The sequence below is a fragment of the Thamnophis elegans genome, chromosome 14 (genome assembly GCF_009769535.1).
Source record: "Thamnophis elegans isolate rThaEle1 chromosome 14, rThaEle1.pri, whole genome shotgun sequence".
Classification (NCBI taxonomy): domain Eukaryota; kingdom Metazoa; phylum Chordata; class Lepidosauria; order Squamata; family Colubridae; genus Thamnophis; species Thamnophis elegans.
The window spans coordinates 25,570,049-25,587,186 of record NC_045554.1 but is presented as its reverse complement, the minus strand read 5'-3'; the positions used below and the strand labels follow the sequence as shown (position 1 = coordinate 25,587,186).

The following is a 17,138-nucleotide window of genomic DNA, read 5'->3' as shown; positions in this document are numbered from 1 at the left end:
TTAAGTGAACCCTGCAGTCATTAAGCGAATCCAGCTTCCCCTATTGGCTGCACATTGGAAGCCAGCTGGGATGGTCACAATTGGTGATCCTGGGATCTCGGGACGTTATAATTGTAAACACCTGCCGATGGCCAATCCCCCAAGTTTTGATTGTGTGACTGGCAGTGTTGTGATGCGTGTGAACCAATTGTAACTTGGATCAATTACTAAGTGAATGGTTGTAAGTGGAGGACTGCCTTGTATAACTCAACCCCCATCACCAGAAGAGCCACGGCGGCGCAGTGGTTAGAGTGCAGTACTGCAGGCTACTTCAGCTGGCTGCCTGCAATTTGGCAGTTCAAATCCCACCAGGCTCAAGGTTGGCTCAGACTTCCGTCCTTAAGAGGTGGATAAAATGAGGACCCAGATTGTTGGAGGCAAGAGAAAGCACAGTAAAGCAGTATATGTCTAAGTGCTATTGCTGTATAAATCTAAGTGCTATTCCTTCCTTCCTTCCTTCCTTCCTTCCTTCCTTCCTTCCTTCCTTCCTTCCTTCCTTCCTTCCTTCCTTCTTGTTAGAATGCAGTATTGCAGGCTAACTCTGCCCCTACCAGGAGTTTGATTCTCACTAGCTCAAGAGGTTGACTCAGCCTTCCATCCTTCTGAGGTCGGTCAAATTAGGACCCATATTGTTGGGGGCAAATAGGCTAACTCTGCACTTAGAGAGGGCTATAAAAGCACCATGAAGCGGTATATAAGTCTGAGTGCTGTTGCTATTGCCTAGCGAATCGTATCTGCTGTAAGCCGCCTGAGGCTTCCACCTACAGCCACCTGTCTCTCACCCAGCCTTCTCTTCCAGGTGTGGTCCCTGGCCACGGTGGCGACCGATCTCTGCCTGGATCCCAACCCCGACCCAGACTTGGAGACCCCCTGGGCCCAGCACCCTTTCGGCCGGCAGCTCCTGGAGTCTCTGTAAGGAGGCAGTGGGAAGGGAAACATTGGAGGGCGACCCAGCGGCTGCCCTGCCCGCTTGTTGTGGAGAGATCTGCAGGATGTTAGCTTCTTGGGTCACTTCCTAGGAAGTTGAGTGGGCCCTCGCACTGAGAAAAAAAAGGGGGGGGGATCCGTTCTGCTCTGTCATTCCAAGATTGTATAACTGTAACCATATTAACCTACCATATTTTTCCGAGTATAAGACGCACCAAGGTTTTGAAGAGGCAAATTAAAAAAAAGTTTTGCACTCTGCAAACCTCCCAAAAATGGCCCATTTTCACAAAAACTGGCCCGTTTTTGTCCCCAAAAGGCATGAATAGCATTTAGGGGGCTTACAGAGTGTTCCGGGGGGGGGAGGGGGCCATAAATGAGCATAAACAACCTGCAAAAATGGACCCATTTTTTGTAAAAAAAAAAAAAAAAGGCATGGATAGCCTTTAGGAGGCTTATAGAGCGCTCCTGGGGGCTGGGGGGAGTAAAATTAAGCAATAAATGGCCTGTTTTCCACTCATTTTTGCCCTCCCCAGCTCCCAGGAGCTCTTTGAAAGCCTCCTAAAGGCAATGCATGGCCATTTTGGTGAAGCAGGGCTTTGAGGGGCTAAAAATGCTGTATTGAGTGTATAAGACGCACCCAGATTTTCACTCTCTTTTTTGAGGGAAAAAGGTGCGTCTTATACTCCGAAAAATATGGTACTCGGAAATGCCAAGCTGCATCCTTTTATTAATACGAAACACGATTGGAATTCTTTATAAAGGGGAGGTTTCCAAACTCTTTCAGACTGTGAATTAATACATGCAGTCTTGACTTGCAACAGTTCATTTAGTGACCGTTCAAAGTTGCAATGGCACTGAAGAAAGTGACTTATGACCGTTTTTTTATTTTATTTTATTTTATTTTATTTATTACACAGACAACAATGGGAAAGGGAGAGGATGGAAAAAAAAGGGGGGGGAAGGGAAAACCCATCTTCACATATAATATGTCGTTTAATCACAGGTGCATCCCTACTAAGTTTATACATCCCGTATCTCTCTATTGTATATTTGATAAGCACCACAATAAGCTAGGGTTTAAAAAACAAAAAACAACAAAATAAAACAAGGGAGAGAGAGAAGAAAAAAAAAGGGTAGGGGGAGGGGGGAGGCCAAAAAGGGCAAAAAAAGGTCCAAGAAGGAATATAAAAAAAACGAAAAAAAAAAAAAACCATCATCACATGCAGCATGTCGTTTGATTACGGTTGTTTTAACATCTACATCTTCAAATAATGTTTACCATCTCAGATATTTCCTCTAATGTAACTAAAGGTCTCATTTTCCTTCTACAATATATATTCAGTTAACATTAGCATTGTTTTCCCCCAGAGAATATACTTCTATTCATTGTTAATCTTGCATTTCATACCTTCAAACAGAGATCTTATTCCTTCATTATTCAACAAGGCATCGCTGCCTATATATACCAGTTTTCATTTGTTCCCCTATTAGAGTTGCCTTATCAGCAGCGAAATATCATTATAATAAGTTCTTAACCTTATACATTATATCACCAGACCTTATATTAGTACTTCCTTATATCATTGTTGAATTATTTCACAGCATAATTATATCATCATTTACTTTTTCCAATTAAGACTTATGACCGTTTTTTACGCTTAAAACCGCCGCAGCATCCCCATGGTCACATGATCAAACTTCACAGGCTTGGCAACTGACTTGTATTTATGACGGTTGCAGTGTCCCAGGGTCACATGGGGTCCCTTTTGCGATCTTCTGACAAGTGAAGCCAATGGGGAAGCCGGATTCACTTAACAACCGTATCATAACTTAGCAACTGCGGTCATTCACTTAACAACTGTGGCAAGAAAGATCATAAAATGGGGCAAAGCTCACTTAACAAATGTCTCGTTTAACAACAGAAATATTGGGATCAATTGCTGACGTAAATCAAGGACTGCCTATTGCATTTGCATATTGTATATGTATGTCCTAGATTAAGAAGCAGACTTCACGATAGAAGATCGGCTGCACTGAAGTGAACTTTGTTTTAGTCTCTCACACAACCCCTGAAGATCGCACACGTGCCACAGGTGGCATGTGGAGCTCTCTCTGCAGACACAGGAGGCGTCACCCAGCTCAGTGCCACCACGCATGGGCATGCTCCTGCTGCCGACCAGCTAGTTTTCGGGTCTCTGCCACGCATACGTGGGACACCACCCCCCTGCACCCTGTTTTTGGTCCCAGGAGCCTTTAGGGAGGCCGGCTGGGCCCAAAATGGGTTGTGGAGGGTCGGGCATGCATGCGCAGGGGTATAGGGGGCACACAGGAGATGTTGCGTGCACATTGCATTATGTGTGGGGGCATGCGCATGCTCACTGTCACAAGCGTGTCAGCGCTTTCAGCACAAGAAGAGAAAAATGGTTGGGCATCACTGTCCTAAAAACATGTCTCCCGGCCCGCCTGCCACCCTCCATAACACGCAATTTCATCTAAACTCCCCTTTAGAGCCTCTGGGCAAGCAGCCACCAAGCGTTCTGCTGGGCATTTTCCTTCATGTTTTGATCTGTGTCCTCTTCCCAGGCTCTTTAACCCCACCTGTTGCACCTCAGGTGTACCTTGCCGTACTTAGGAAATACTGAACTTTGGTCCATTTTGTGGATAAAAATGTAGAACAAAGCTGCTGTTAGGCATAGAAGTTCAGCTTCTTGGAACTCTTCGTGTTCCAAGCTTTAAAAATGGCTGGAAATTTTGCAAGTGCAGTGAGGGATAATAATGGACACAAATTCTGATTAATAAGAGGAAAAGACAGTTTCCTTTCTTCCCCACAATATTGTACCCTTCAGCCAAGGCTTAGATTCACTGAGAAGTGTGGTAGTAGAAGCAATTAAATGTTATGTTTACATGTTTTTGTCTGTATTACGGAAGTCTCTCAGAGTAGGCCCACAGCAAGATGGGTGGCCAATAAATGAGATGGATGGACGGATGATAGATGGATGGATGGATGGATGGATGGATGGATGGATGGATGGATGGATGGATGGATGGATGGAAGATGGATGGATGGATGGATGGATGGATAGATAGATACCATAGATGGATGGATGGATGGATGGACAGACACAGTAGATGGATGGATGGATGGATGGATGGATGGATGGATGGATGGATGGATGGATAGATAGATAGATAGATAGATAGATAGATAGATAGATAGATAGATAGATAGATAGATAGATACCATAAATGGATGGATGGATGGATAGACAGACAGACATACAGTGGATGGATGGATGGATGGATGGATGGATGGATGGATGGATGGATATTGATTGAGTGATTGATACATAGATAGATATGTATGTATGTATGTATGGATGGATGGATGGATGGATGGATAGATAGATAGATAGATAGATAGATAGATAGATAGATAGATAGATAGATAGATAGATAGATAGATAGATACCATAAATGGATGGATGGATGGATGGATAGACAGACAGACATACAGTGGATGGATGGATGGATGGATGGATATTGATTGAGTGATTGATACATAGATAGATATGGATGGATGGATGGATGGATGGATGGATGGATGATAGACAGACAGACACAGTAGATGGATGGATGGATGATAGATGATGGATGGATGGATAGGAAGACAGACAGATGGGTGGGTGGGTAGATATCAAGCCTTCCTCTTCTAGGGAGTGACCAAGTTAGATCCATCTTCCTTCCTGCCCTAAATATGAGCTGAAAGATAGTAAATTACAGGCAGAAAGTGGTGAGTCCAGGCAATATTCTCCACTGTTACTTTTAGCAGTTGCGTTTACTTTTGTCATCAGCAGATAGAAAACCCAGCCTCTTTGTTCCAAATTGTAACCTGGTACTAGCTCAAAGCTATTTCTTTCTTCTTCTTCTTTCCCTCTGCAGGTTGGTACACTATTGCCAGCTCCACGATGTGCAAACCTTGGCTATGCTGTGCAGCGTCTTTGAGACCCAATCCAGACCACAGGGAATCCCAAACCCCACAGGTCTGGCTCCTCAGCACCCTTCCAGCCACAGTCGATACGTACGAGCTGATTTGCCTTCTTTCTCTTTTTCCTCCCAGCCCAGGGGGTGCCCTCTGGGGAGAGATTCTGATGTGATTCCCTCTTGTTTTACCCCCAACAGCCCAGCTTTACCTCCTCTGGCTCTTGTTCCAGCATGTCAGATCCTGGACTGAGCACCAGCAGTTGGAACACAGGTAGGCACACCTCTGCCACCTGGGCAGTCATCCTGGAGGGCTTCGCCTTCCTGATTTTTGGCATCACAAAGATTCACCAACTTTGGGGGTGCTGTAACTGCTTTGAGTACCTCTGTTGTCTCATGACTAGGTTTGGCATTTTTGGAAAGGAGCGATGGCATTCCGGTAAAGGCATTCCAGTTTAATTTAGCTAAAGGATTCATTAGTCCCATTATCCCAAAAGTGCTTTTTCAGGAGGCAACTGGAAAAAAGAAAAGTCCAGTTACCTCCTAAAAATGCACCTTTGGGATAACCATGACCTGGATGACTGAGAATCTCTGCAGACTTTTAGCTATACAATTTGGGATGAACACCCTTTGATAGTGTAAGAATATGAACAGATTTCCAGAGGGAAAATTGCAGACTACAGGAACCAAGAGCGCCACTCAGGTGACCCTGAGGACACAGAAAAACCTCTCAGTGCTTCAAGGGCCCTCTAAAAGGATGCAAATGACCAGCTGTCTCCAAGTCCGCCAGGCTTAAAGTTGCCAAGGTTGGAGACCCCTGCTCTAGAGAAAAGAAGGACTGGGGTGACATGGTAGCAGTGTTCCAATGTTTAAGGGGCTGCCACAAAGAAGAGGGGCTCAATCTATTTGCCAAAGCATCAGAGGGCAGGAAAAGAAAGAATGGATGGAAACTAATCAAGGAGAAAAGGAACCTCGAACTAAGGAGAAACTTCCTAACAGTGAGAACAATGAACCAGTGTAACAGTTTGACACCAGAAGTTGTAGGTGCTTCATCACTGGAGGTTTTTAAGAAGAGACTGAACAGCCACATGTCTGAAATGGTACAGGGTCTTTTGTTTGAGCAGAAGATTGGACTGGAAGACCTCCAAAGTCCCTTCCAGCTCTATTCTGAATTAAATTTGGAACTTGTTAAAGAGAGATCCAACTTGGAACTCAGGAGAAATTTCCTAACCGTAAGACCATTTAATCAGTGGAACAGTTTGCCTCCCAGAATTGTTGGTGCTGGAAGTTTTCAAGAAGAGGTTGGACATTGACTTCCTGGGGGCGTGGCCTGTTGCCGAGGAGGGCTCCACCGAGCTCCTCAGAGATCTGGTCTGTATATCTAAATAAGATCATAGATAGCACCCCTTTTTGGCTAAGAAAGGGGCAGGGAGGATAGCTCCGTAGACTAGGGTCTATTCGTAAGCCACAGCCTTTTTCTTTTTTTTTGGCTGTGGAAGAGATTAGATCCAGCCGAAGCGGAGCTTTTATCTCCGGCCAGTTCTTCTCAGCTGCCTTTTTTTTTTTTTGGCAGCCCCAGACAGGCTAGCCCCCCCCAGGACAAAACAAAGTTTTCTCAAGCTAGATTTGATACGGGAGGGTACCACCCCTGTGAGATTTATGCTTTTATTACTATCTTAAATACCAGCACCATTCGTCTTAAAGACTTCTTTGTTTAAATAGACTTCAAAATGGCGATTTCTCTCCGTGGATGATTACTGGATGTACTTAGCCGGGTTTATCTTCCTGCAGACCGCTCCTTAACAAAACAAACTCTTTTTCTTTGGAAATAGAGGGGAGCGAAGCGCTGCTTACTTGTTTATTTATTATGGCACCCAGATCAAAGAAGCGTCTTGCTACAAATGTGTCTAAAGAATTTAAAGAATCTTTTTTGGAAACACAGCCTTTGTCTCCTACGCCCTCTACTGGAGAAGTTTTAACACAGGAATATCTCTTTAAAATACTTAATACCTTTAAGCAAGAAATTAAGGAATTTGTATTGCAACTTTATGATGATCTAAAATCTAAAGTTAATCAAATGAAGGTGAATACGTTTGCAGCCGTGTCTGCCCTGTCAGATTACTCTGCTGAAATAGAGAACAAATTGGAAAGTCTGGAGAAGGCTAATTTTAACTTGACCACCAATATTCAAATTTTACAAGAAAAAATTAAAAATAACGAAGAACAGCTTATGATGCTAAATTTTGATAGGAAGGCATTTTCAATAAGAGTCAGAGGATTCCGTGAAAAGGAGCAAGAGAATTTGAAACAGACCTTTGCTGAAGCCTTCAGCCATGCGCTGGGAAGCCCGGGATTTAACTTTGATGGGCAGATTCGGAAAATCTATCGCCAGAACTCATTGATAGCGGAACAGCGACAGCTCCCGAGGGACATAATTATACATTTCTCTACAAAAGAATCTAGAAACGCGATTGTGCAAAAGTTTCATAATAACAGTCTCCGAGTTGATGACCAGGACGTGATTGTCTTCAAAGATATACCTTTCCAGATGTTGAAAGCAAGAAGGGATTACACTTTTTTAACTAAAGAGCTTAGGAGTCAACAGATTCGATACAGATGGGAGGCCCCTGCCGGCATCACGGTTACATTTGAGAATCAAAGATTTCGTCTTAATTCTGTTTCGGAGGCTCAAGATTTCTATTGTAGGATTCTGAAGGCGGGACTTCCTGACGCGCTTGGAAGAGAGGAGAGACAAGCGGAAGGAGAAAGCAAACGGCTGGCCATGCGGCTGCAAGATGGAGGGGGTAGCCCCTCCTCCCTCGGAGAAGCAGAAGAACGCAGATCGAGAATTTAGATACTTCAAAAGACTTCCTAAAGTTGAGGACTGAATGGGGGTTTGAGACCTCTCTCCGGTAGAAAAAGTGGACTAATTTTTATCAGAAGGGAAAGCTGGGTGAAACTACTTTGAGCTAGATTCTAAAGTAACGTTAGCATAAATTTGATAGTGGTTAAAAGAATGCGGAATGATTTATGTTGTTTAAACTTTGTTAGATGGGACTATTTTAAAATAGAAGGTTAACTGACTCTTGCCGAAAGTATTATTTGAATATGATCCATGCTATTTAACTTTTATTTGAAGGGAAAGTTGGTTGTAATAGTTCTGAGTTATTTTTCAAATAAACGCTAGTATAAATTTGATAGTGGTTAATATTAGACAAGCAAGAGATGAGGGTAAAATGCATGTGAAATGAACTACGTTCTTTGAGGTAAATACCAGACAAGCAAGGGAAGAGGGCAAAATTTACGTTGTTTAAAGCTTATTAGAACAGGAAGCCGCTTGGGATTATCTTAAGATAACTGTAAAAAGAATGTGGAATGATTTATGTTGTTTAAACTTTGTTAGAAGCGACTACCTTAAAATAGAAGGTTAACTGACTCTTGCTGAAAGTATTATTGGAATATGTGGAATGATTCATGCTACAAATCGCTCTGAGTTATATCTTAAACAAATGGTAGTATAAATTTGATAGTGGTAAATATCAGACAAGTGGGGGATGAGGGTAAAATACATGTGGAATGAACTAAGTTATTTAAATCCTATTAGAAGGGGAAGTCGGTTGGAATTATCTTAAGATAGAAATTGATTCCTGTGTAAGGTAATATTTGATCTACGCTGCTTAACCTTACTAAGAAGGGGAAATCTGGTTAGATTATTTTGAATTATTGTTTGAAAAAGGGGTAAAGAAAGATCATTTACGTTGTTTAAATTTTACTAGAAGGGAAAGTTTGATTACTTGTCTGTAAAGTTATATTTGAATATATGGCATGATCCACGCTGCTTAAATCTTATTGGAAGGGATCATGAGGTTTAGGAAGGGAACGGGAGAGCCTACAGAAGGTCGGGGTAAATAGCAAAGAAGTAAGAGATGAGAATAAAACATAGATAGAATGATTTATACTATTTAAGCATAGATAAAGATGGGGGGCTGAGATCAACACAAAGAGTGGTTTCTTTTTTTTCCTTTTTTCTTTCTCTGCTTTTCTTTTTTTTTTTTGATATATTACTTTTATTTTTTAATCCATATGTATACAAGATATTTTAGATAGAAGGTAGTGCCAGGTGTGGGCCCTGGGAAGTCGGGAGGATTAGGGATGGGGATTGTGGGGGGTGGGGTGGGGGGGTGTTAACATAGTTTTAACAAGAACAAGAATGTATTTATATACGGTGGTTCTTTTTTTTTTATTATTATTATTATTATTTTTTCCTTGGTTCATTTTACTTTTATCAGATCAAACAACACTCGAATAAAGGCATACACCAAGGAGGGAGGTAGAGGGAAGGAAGAGGGAGGAGTAAGGAAGGAGTAAGGGGAATGTAAGGAGTAAGGGGAATGTAAGGAGGGTGTCTGGGGAGTAAGGGGAGAAGGAAGGTTTGAGGGGAAAGGGAAGTAGGAGGGGAGTGTTAGAGGGAGAAAGGAAAGTTGGAGGGGGTAGATGGGGTGTATGGAGGAGGTGGGGTTGTGAATGATGAGTTGTGTTTCCTTTTTACTTGTTCGTTTTCCCTTTTTCTTTTTTTTTTCTTTTTTTTCTTTTCTTATAGTAAATACCCTGTATATAAATGATTGCAAATGGAATGTGAAAATTGAATAAAATATTTTGAAAGTGGTAAAAAAAAAAGAAGAGGTTGGACATTCATTTGTCCAGGATGGTATAATGTTTCTTCCTTGAGCAGGGGGTTGGAGTAGATGACCTCCAAGGTCCGGTCCAGCCCTAGCATTCTATGTTTATCAGTTTTCATAGAAAGCATGTCCTGCCTTTAAGACTGAGCCCTTTATTTGGATTTCCACAGTCACTAAATGCTAAAAGGGCAAGGTCATGACTTTTGGCCCAGGCATGTTTGCTGCTGGGCTGGGAGGGAGATTCTCTTACTGGTACCACCCTCACTACGATCACCTAATCAGCTTTTGACTTTTGTAGCCAGCAAAGACATGGAACACACGCTAGGCTGGACCGAATCTTCACCTGACGACTTTCGCCTTGGGAACTTGACGTATGCCGATCCCCGGGACCGAGAGAGAGACCAGCATGACAGGAACAAAAGGTGGGCGGGGCCAGTCACAGACCACTTCCTGGCTGGATGGAGACAAGGGGCCATGATGGAGAGGCCTCCCCCACTCCAACCTCTTTGGGATGTTGTAAAGAGCTGCAGTTTTAAATATGATTTGAGGACTGGAGTGGGCAACTATGGTAACCTTACGACTTATGGATTTCAGCATGGCTGACTCGGGAATTCTGGGAGTTGAAGTCCACAAGTTGCTATAGATACCCATTCCTCCTTTAGGCTGTCTCATGCCTTCAGATGAGTTTTGGGTTTCACGAGGAGCTTGGATGATTTATGGGAACATCTTAAACTACTTAGGAACCAGAGCTTGAGCTTAATTGGTTTATTTGAAGATAGATACTCTAGAAGGAGCTGAAATAGAAAAGAATAGAATAGAATAATGAAATAAGAATAGAAATAGAACAGAACAGAATAGAATAATGAAATAAGAATGGAAATAAGAATAAAAATGAATAGAATAGAATAATGAAATAATAGAAATTAGACTAGAAATAGGATAGAAATAGGATAGAATAATGAAATAAGAATAGAAATAGAATAGAGCAGAACAATAGAATAATGAAATAAGAATGGAAATAAAATAGAATAGAAAAGAATAGATAGAATAATGAAATAACAATAGAAATAGAATAGAATAATGAAATAAGAATAGGAATAGAACAGAACAGAATAATGAAATAAGAATGGAAATAGAATAGAAAAGAATAGAATAGAAATAGAATAGAATAATGAAATAAGAATAGCAATAGAATAAAATAGAGCTTCTTCACTCGTGCAGCAGGACAGAAACCTGTCAAGGAAAAAATTAGGCAAGGATAGCCTTAGAAACCCCATCAGGAACCTAAAGGACCATTTCTGGATCTCATCCTCCAGGCTTCTGGATCCTGCCAACACGCAGCAGTTTGACGACTTTAAAAAGTGCTACGGAGAAATCCTGTATCGCTGGGGCCTGCGAGAGAAACGTGCCGAGGTCCTCAAGTTTGTTTCCTGCCCCCCTGAGCCTCATAAAGGAATTGGTGAGTTGAAGCCTCGGGGTCTCCAGTAGGTAGTCCTCTTCTATTAAGTGGTCTTTTTTCTCCTCAAGGGAAAAGAAGGCCCCGGCAGTTCCAATTCAGGGCCTAGAATACGGCATCCAGTTTTGGTCACCACACTATAGAAAGAGATGTTGAAACTCTAGAAAGAGTGCAGAGAAGAGCAATCAGAATGATGAGGGGACTGGAGGCTAAAACAGACGATGAATGGTTGCTGGAACTGGGCATGGCTAGTCTAGTGAAGAGGAGGACCAGGGGAGACAGGATAGCTGACTTCCAATATTTGAGGGGCTGCCACAGAGAGGAGGGAGATCAAACTATTCTCCAAAGCACCCAAAGGCCAGACAAGGAATAATGGATGGATACTGATCAAGGGGAGATTCAATCTGGAAATAAGGAGAAATTTCCTAACAGTGAGAACAATTAATCAGTGGGACATCTTTGGAAGTCGTGGGAGCTTCATCCCTGGAGGCTTTCAAGAAGAGACTGGACTGCCCTCTGTCAGAAATGGTGCAGGGTCCCCTGCTTGGGTGGGAGGTTGGACTAGATGACCTACAAGGTCCCTTCCAACTCTGTTAATCTGTTAAAACTGCCATTGGGAGTCCACCTTGACCCTCTTCCTGCAATACCAAAGACTCCAAGTTTCTTTGTCTCATTGCTCCTTGGAAAAAACCACCCTTCCTCTTGTGACTACATTCTACCTGAGAGAGGGCCCTCTTCTAGGTTCAGATGCAGGAAAGGGCAGGCCAGAAGTGGGCTCAGGTGCAGCTGTTTTGCATTGAGGCTCTGGGAGGGGTTTTTCCTTCTGACTCTGAACTGTCTGCCATGAAACCAGGAAGGCTCTGGAGGTCTCTCCCTCTCCCCCCCCTCCCCATTTCATTATTCTGAAAACTTTCTGATGGCAGCATCCGTTTGGTGCTCAATTCCTGGCAGGATGCCAGAATTCAGATTGTCCGACACGGAGGCATCTCTACTTGCCGACCTTGTGCAATGGCATCAGAACCAGCCACTGTGAAGTTGTGCCATGGGCACAACTTTTCCTTTCCTCTGGAGATATTTCTTAGGATTTTTTTTTCTCTAGCTCCAAATATATTTGGGGCTTTGAAGTCTGGCCTTCGTTCGGTCGAAATGAAGAGCCAGCAGGATCCTGTGTGCGGCTGCATGGGGCCTTTTAACCAGGTTTTATTGAATAAACCCTATTGGCCTGACCCGCATAGTGCTTGGCCACAGAGCAACAGGGGCAGAAAGAGAAGCAAGGGCTAGAGTAGGAACTCTGGCAGGTGGCTAGATTCTCCGCAGCAGCACTGGGGATTCGTCGGAAACAAGTAATTAATCCATCTGTAAGGATTACCTATCCTAACTTAAGAAAGTGAGGATGCTTGAAACTGAGTAATTTCAAAAGGAAGCTTTTATTAACTAAAAGGGAAATAATTCAGTTCAAAGCAACATCTGAATCCCCTTAGGCAACACAAGTGGAATTAAAGCTGTAGAGACCACTCCCATTAGTCAGAGTGCAGATTTTAGCCAATACACAAGTGTGAAAATGTTTCCTTTACCAGCTGCCCTGAGAGCCAAATAAACCTACATTCCCATGGCTATCTTCCGTTAGACATTAAAGTGAAACATCCCACATGGCCATCATAAACATTCCCCCCCAAAGGTGATGGGATCTCGAGGCGCTTCGGGGCCAGGAAACCAGTTGTAAAATATCAGTTGTCACGGGCACTGGTAATAAATCGACTCCAAGGGCCCCCCTCCTCCCAATTGAATGGCAGTATCACTTTTAGGGATCTGACACCATCATAGCTATTTTACACAATTCATGCTTCAAATCCTCTTGCACTGTCACTCTCTTGCACTTTAGCATCTAATGGCTATGGGGCTCCACAGTTTAAGGATTAGTATTCTATTATAGCTAGGCCATGCTGTGTTTTGTTCGTGTGCAACTGACAGATCGCGTGCCAAATTGTGATTTTAATATAGATTTTATTCATTGTTTATTATTTCATTCTAGATTTTTTTTAACTGGATATTCCTTGAGTGTTTTTTACTTGCTCGAGTCTTTGACTGCAATAAACACTGACTTGACTTGAACCCCAACTCCAGTATTTCCTGTTGTTGGAGAGCATCTGGCCTGGGGAGATGCTTCCTTTTTGTCGGGGGGTGGGGAGGAGCCGAGGATTGGTGGATTCAGCTAGGCCAAAAAGGTGTCCTGAGAGCCCATCCCTCAAAGGGGAAGCGGGCACTGAGCTCCAGGGGTGCATCAAGCAACCTCTGGCCTTGCTGAAAGTGGAAGAAAAAGCAAGCAGTTTCCTTCTTCAGATGTTGGAATGTGTGAACTGTTTCTCTACATGCTGAGCCTCTCTCTCCAAAGCCCAGTCCAGCCCTTTGTCAAGATCAGGGAAATTGTGCTGCCCCAGCAGTATATAGCTAGTGTAGGAATTAAGAACTCCTTTAAGAAACTACCTCCTGGGAAATGTAGGCAGAGACTTATGGGAAATGTAGTTCCATGACATGTGATCACATCTGTGACTTTATAGCCGGTCAGTTTTAATGCCTTTGTGAACCAGAATAGTAGTGTTTGTATCTCCACTCAACGTGGGAGTGAAATCATCATCTTTTTACACCACGTGTTGGGACAGATTATGGAAAGTCAGAAGTATCTTAATATTGAACTTTAAGTTTTGCTACCAAGAATGCCTGATAATAAACTTGATCTGAATGAGATTCCTAAGCATGGAGTTAACTGTATGCCCCGAGCAAGCCTACAACGCTCGAGGCAGAACAGAAATGGTGGTGTCAAATCACTGAAGCCTCACCGAGTGACCCTTTCCACAAGCCTTAAACCCACAGGGACCCCCATTCCCAACTGTGGAAATCAGAGAAGCTCCGTAGAGGATGGCTTGTTTGTTCAGCCTTGCCTAACTGTTTTTTCAACAAAGTACTCCCTGTTTTGTTGGCTTGTCGCCAGGGAAATTAGGAGTTCCGAGCAGTTCAAATGAGTATTAAGATTTATTGGAAGCTTAAGCTGTCTGCAAGAACCTGAACTATTAACATGAGTGGCAGATAAGAGAGGCATTCGAGGTAGGCTGGACATAGATCTCTTGCAAGCTGATGTGTTTGACCCGTCCCTCAGGCTCAGCCTGATAACCTTTAACACTTCTACCTGTAAGGCTGAGTTTGGGGAGAAAGATCCTGGCTCATTTAGCTTCATGTACCAAACGTGGTTGTATTGCTGGAAGGGGTATCTGTTGTTGAGGGGAGTATGCACACAGTCATAATGGAACAACTTGCCCCGGCCAATTTGCCACAGGACAACTCACTATGGCTAATTCCCCATGGGACAACATGCTACGGAACAATTCAATTCAGTTTCATTATTTAGAATAATTAGAAATTATTTTAAGTTTCGTTATTCACATTTCATTTTGTCCCCCTTTGCCATCTTTTCTTTAATATTCCACCATTTCTTCGGCATTAGTGTCACTCTTGTTCTGCAGCAGATTGAATTGGCCATAGCAAGTTGTCCTGTGGTGAATTGTAAGTTGTCCCGCAGCAAGTTGTCTATGGCAAGTTGTCCTAGACCCTGCAGAATTGCTGGGTGTGAGTTGGGCAGCAATATACAGATTAACAGACTGGAAGGGACCTTGTAGGTCATCTAGTCCAACCCCCTGCTAAAGCAGGAGACCCTACACCATGTCTGACAGATGGCAGTGCTGTCTCTTCTTGAAATCCTCCAGGGATGAAGCTCCCACAACTTCCAAAGGCAACTTCTGTTCCACTGGTTGATTGTTCTCACTGTTAGGAAATTCATCCTTATTTCCAGGTTGAATCTCTCCTTGATCAGCTTCCATCCATCTTAGTTGTTCTTCTCTGCACTCTTTCTAGAGCCTCAACATCTTTTTTATAGTGTGGTGACCCAAACTAGATGCAGTATTCTAGGTGTGGTTTTACTAAGGCTTTATAGAGTGGTCTTAGTACCTCCCTTGATCTTGATTGTATCCCTCTGTTAATGCAATTTAGGATTGTGTTGGCTTTTTTGGCTGCCGCCGCACACAGCTAGCTCATACAAATGCTGTTTCAGAAGGAAAAGGAGGGATTGTCAGTGATTGTTTTCACAGCACATTTGTATCGCTTTCCCTTTCTGTGTTTGGGCCTTCCCACCCCCGTACTTATTTTACTTGGGCTTAATTGTGACACCCCCTCCAATTCACACCCCCTCTCTCTTTTGCTTCCCTGGCAGAGTTTGGTGTCTTCTGCAGCTACTGCCGCAGCGAAGTGCGTGGCATTCAGTGTGCCATCTGCAAAGGCTTCGCCTTCCAGTGCGCCATCTGCCACGTGGCTGTGCGGGGCTCTTCCAACTTCTGCCTGACCTGCGGCCACGGAGGGCACACCAGCCACATGATGGAGTGGTTCCGCACCCAGGAAGTCTGTCCCACGGGCTGCGGCTGCCACTGCTTGCTGGAGAGCACTTTCTGACTGGCCGTCTTCAGCAGCTGACTTGGATCACTCCCAGTGACCTTCCCAAGAAAAGTCCCAGATGGCTTCTGACACGGATGGCCACTCTGGACAGAAGTGAGGTGCGGTGGCTGGCGGTTGCGTAGCTTTTTGAGAACGTTCTGTGCTCACCGAGCGGAAGAGAAGAGAGAACGAAAGCTGAAGAACAACTTGGTAGGATGAAAAGGTCACAACAGAGGGGACCACCCTACCTCCCCAAAAAACCCCATGTACTTCTGTTCAGTGAATTTGCAACATCAGTTGCTTCTTTGGACGGACCTCTAAGGTCTTGATATTGTATGAGGAGGTCAGAATGAACAAATAATTTTTACCAAGACACAGAAAAAGCCTTCAACCTTTGCTGTGTGGGATGCTTGAATGAATTAGCCTGTCCTTTGGGAAGAAGGGAGTGTCCGACTGCAGCACGGACCATGGAGAAATTTGAGAGGCTTACCTGTCCTGTGGCCGGTGTTTACTTCCTCCCTCACCTGCCACTGTAAAATTACCAGTTTTTTCCAAAGAGGTTGAGCTGCAGTTGCTTCCCTGGAATTGACTCGTTTGACAAATGTGGGAACAGGTTCTTTTAAAACAAAGAAGGCCTTGGATTCTGAAACAGCAGGGCCAATATTTGGCTTTGGGTTAACGGTTTCAGGACTGAGCCCTCTGTGTTCGTGATGCTGAAATGCACCTGGACCTGATTGAAACGGTGGGGTGGGGAAGCCAGAAACCATATAAATTCTTTGTGGCACCAGCAAGAATCTGGACTGGGCCCTAGATCCTTTGGTGCATGGACTTTGGTTTGCTGATCCTCTCTGAAGCATAGAGACCATGTCAGAGTTTCCTTCAAGCCATGAAGCTGAAGAAGTGTATTTTTGTATATTCACTGAAGAATTAAGAAAGTTTTATGAAAAAAAACCTCACATTCTGCAGCCTTTTAAATTATTGGAAAATTTGGGGGAAGATTTAAGCCCCTCCCTCAACATGACTCCAAAATTAGCTGCCTTTTGTTGCAAGTATTTATTTAATTTATTTATGATCTTTATCATTGCTGCTCCTTTCAGCAAACTGGTCCACAGGGCTCTTTCTGCATAGTGAGAGAGACAGAAAGAGGTGAGAGGTGGCTTATCCTGACCAACAGGTGGCAGCAATGCCTGGAGTTGTGGACTGGCAGTAAACTTTGCACAGTGTCAACAGATGCACACCTGTGTGGACACACACAGATTTCCTGCAGTAAGGAGTGAGACTGATTTGAAATAAAGCCTGGCTCCAGGGGCCCATCTAATAAATGGTGCCTTGCATAGACTTTTGTAGGATGTCCAGGAGTTGGGCCTCTCCTTGCACCCTGGTTTCCAAGGAGGAACAGAGGAGTACAGGGAGCCCTCAACTTACAATTGAGCCCAACATTTCCACTGCTAGACAAGACTGTTGTTAAGTGAGTTTTGCTCCATTTTATAACCTTTTTGGCCACAGTTAAGTGAATTGCTGCAGATGTTAAATGAATCACTGCAGTTGTTAGGTAAATCACTGCAGGTGTCAGAAGAACC

The 17,138-nt window shown here is 43.5% G+C and overlaps 1 protein-coding gene across 4 annotated transcripts in view; it reads left to right on the top strand.

Annotated features, from left to right (window-relative positions):
- The window catches only part of WDR59 (WD repeat domain 59), a 78,677-nt gene extending 62,163 nt beyond the window's left edge, over positions 1-16,514 (top strand). The window contains exons 21-26 of one of the 4 annotated variants that reach the window (XM_032230890.1): positions 839-951; positions 4,906-5,006; positions 5,146-5,218; positions 9,926-10,045; positions 10,940-11,082; positions 15,341-16,514. In XM_032230890.1, the coding sequence (XP_032086781.1) occupies positions 839-951; positions 4,906-5,006; positions 5,146-5,218; positions 9,926-10,045; positions 10,940-11,082; positions 15,341-15,576 (786 nt within the window). In that variant the 3' untranslated portion in view covers positions 15,577-16,514. Of the gene's footprint in view, positions 1-838; positions 952-4,905; positions 5,045-5,145; positions 5,219-9,921; positions 10,046-10,939; positions 11,083-15,340 lie in introns of those variants that run through there. The other 3 variants (XM_032230889.1, XR_004256487.1, XM_032230891.1) reach the window with 3 other exon arrangements.
- The last annotated feature ends 624 nt before the right edge of the window (positions 16,515-17,138 follow it).